The sequence below is a fragment of the Limulus polyphemus genome, unplaced genomic scaffold, assembly GCF_000517525.1.
Source record: "Limulus polyphemus unplaced genomic scaffold, Limulus_polyphemus-2.1.2 Scaffold283567, whole genome shotgun sequence".
Lineage (NCBI taxonomy): Eukaryota > Metazoa > Arthropoda > Merostomata > Xiphosura > Limulidae > Limulus > Limulus polyphemus.
Window position 1 is genome coordinate 1 of NW_013949131.1, and position 1,014 is coordinate 1,014.

Below are 1,014 nucleotides of genomic sequence, written 5' to 3' on the forward strand. Positions count from 1 at the left end.
CGTTTACATTTTCCAGTTTCTAAAACACTAAAAGTTAAATCATGGAAGATTTTGAGTATCTTAGTTTTTATCTAGTTTATATTGTAGTTGTTTCCTAGTGTTCTTCTTTTTTCGTTTTTATTAAGATTTACCAGTAAGCAATGGAGGTAAGTAATAAAGTTAACAGTATATAAACATGTTTGCCACAAAACAGCAATGGATGTGTGGTCTTTGAGATATTATATTGACCAATTTTACTTCTCTGTTAAGATACTCACGTGGAACAGATGGATCGCATTTGGCAACACACGGCCACTCACACCTGTTTCTTTCTACGCTCCAGTGTAAGTTGGCTGGACAGTCCTTAAGGTAAGGGATTCCGTTAGAACAATGCCAGAAACTCCCACAGTCAAATACATTTTTAAACATTCCGTCTCGCGCTGGACAAACAAAGTCCCAACAGCGAACGTTTTTTGGATGATCACATACTTTGGTATCTTTGTTAAAATAAAGACCAGAGGGACAGAAGATCAATTCTCGACGTCCATCTTTACAACGGTAATAAGCTGAACAGTTGAAGGGGTGAGGAGTTAGGCATCCGTTGCAGCCACAGGGATCTGATGTTGGGTCAGTAGTACTTGGATCGGTTGGACAAGCTGAAATGATCATATAACGAAAACAAATATGATTAAGAATCTCAAATATTTTCATATTAATTTAATAAAATGGTCTTACACTCCGAAAGTAACTTAGGTTGAAGTTGTTTAAATTTTCCAGTTTTTACAATATGATAAAGTTGGAAGGATGAAAGATGTTGAGTAATTTGGGTTTTATTTAATTTCTAGCGTAACTGGTTGAAACATTTTTTTTTGTCTTTGTATTTATATTAAAACTTATTCCTACGTGGTCATAGGAATAGTATGTAGATGATTCTGTCCTGTAGCAGCAATGGATATATGATACTTAAAATATTATCTTAAACGGTTTTACTTCTCCAGTAACATACTCACGTGTAACAGAAGGATCGCATTTGGC

General features: G+C 35.0%; 1 protein-coding gene across 1 annotated transcript; it reads right to left on the reverse strand.

Moving 5' to 3' along the window:
- Nucleotides 1-144: 144 nt before the first annotated feature.
- LOC111084883 (peritrophin-1-like) lies at nt 145-1,008 on the reverse strand (the record flags this gene model as incomplete). Its single annotated transcript, XM_022381352.1, has 2 exons — nt 145-635; nt 990-1,008. Coding segments are annotated over 2 exons (495 nt in total), but the record flags the coding sequence as incomplete, so codon positions are not given.
- Between the last annotated feature and the right edge of the window lie 6 nt (nt 1,009-1,014).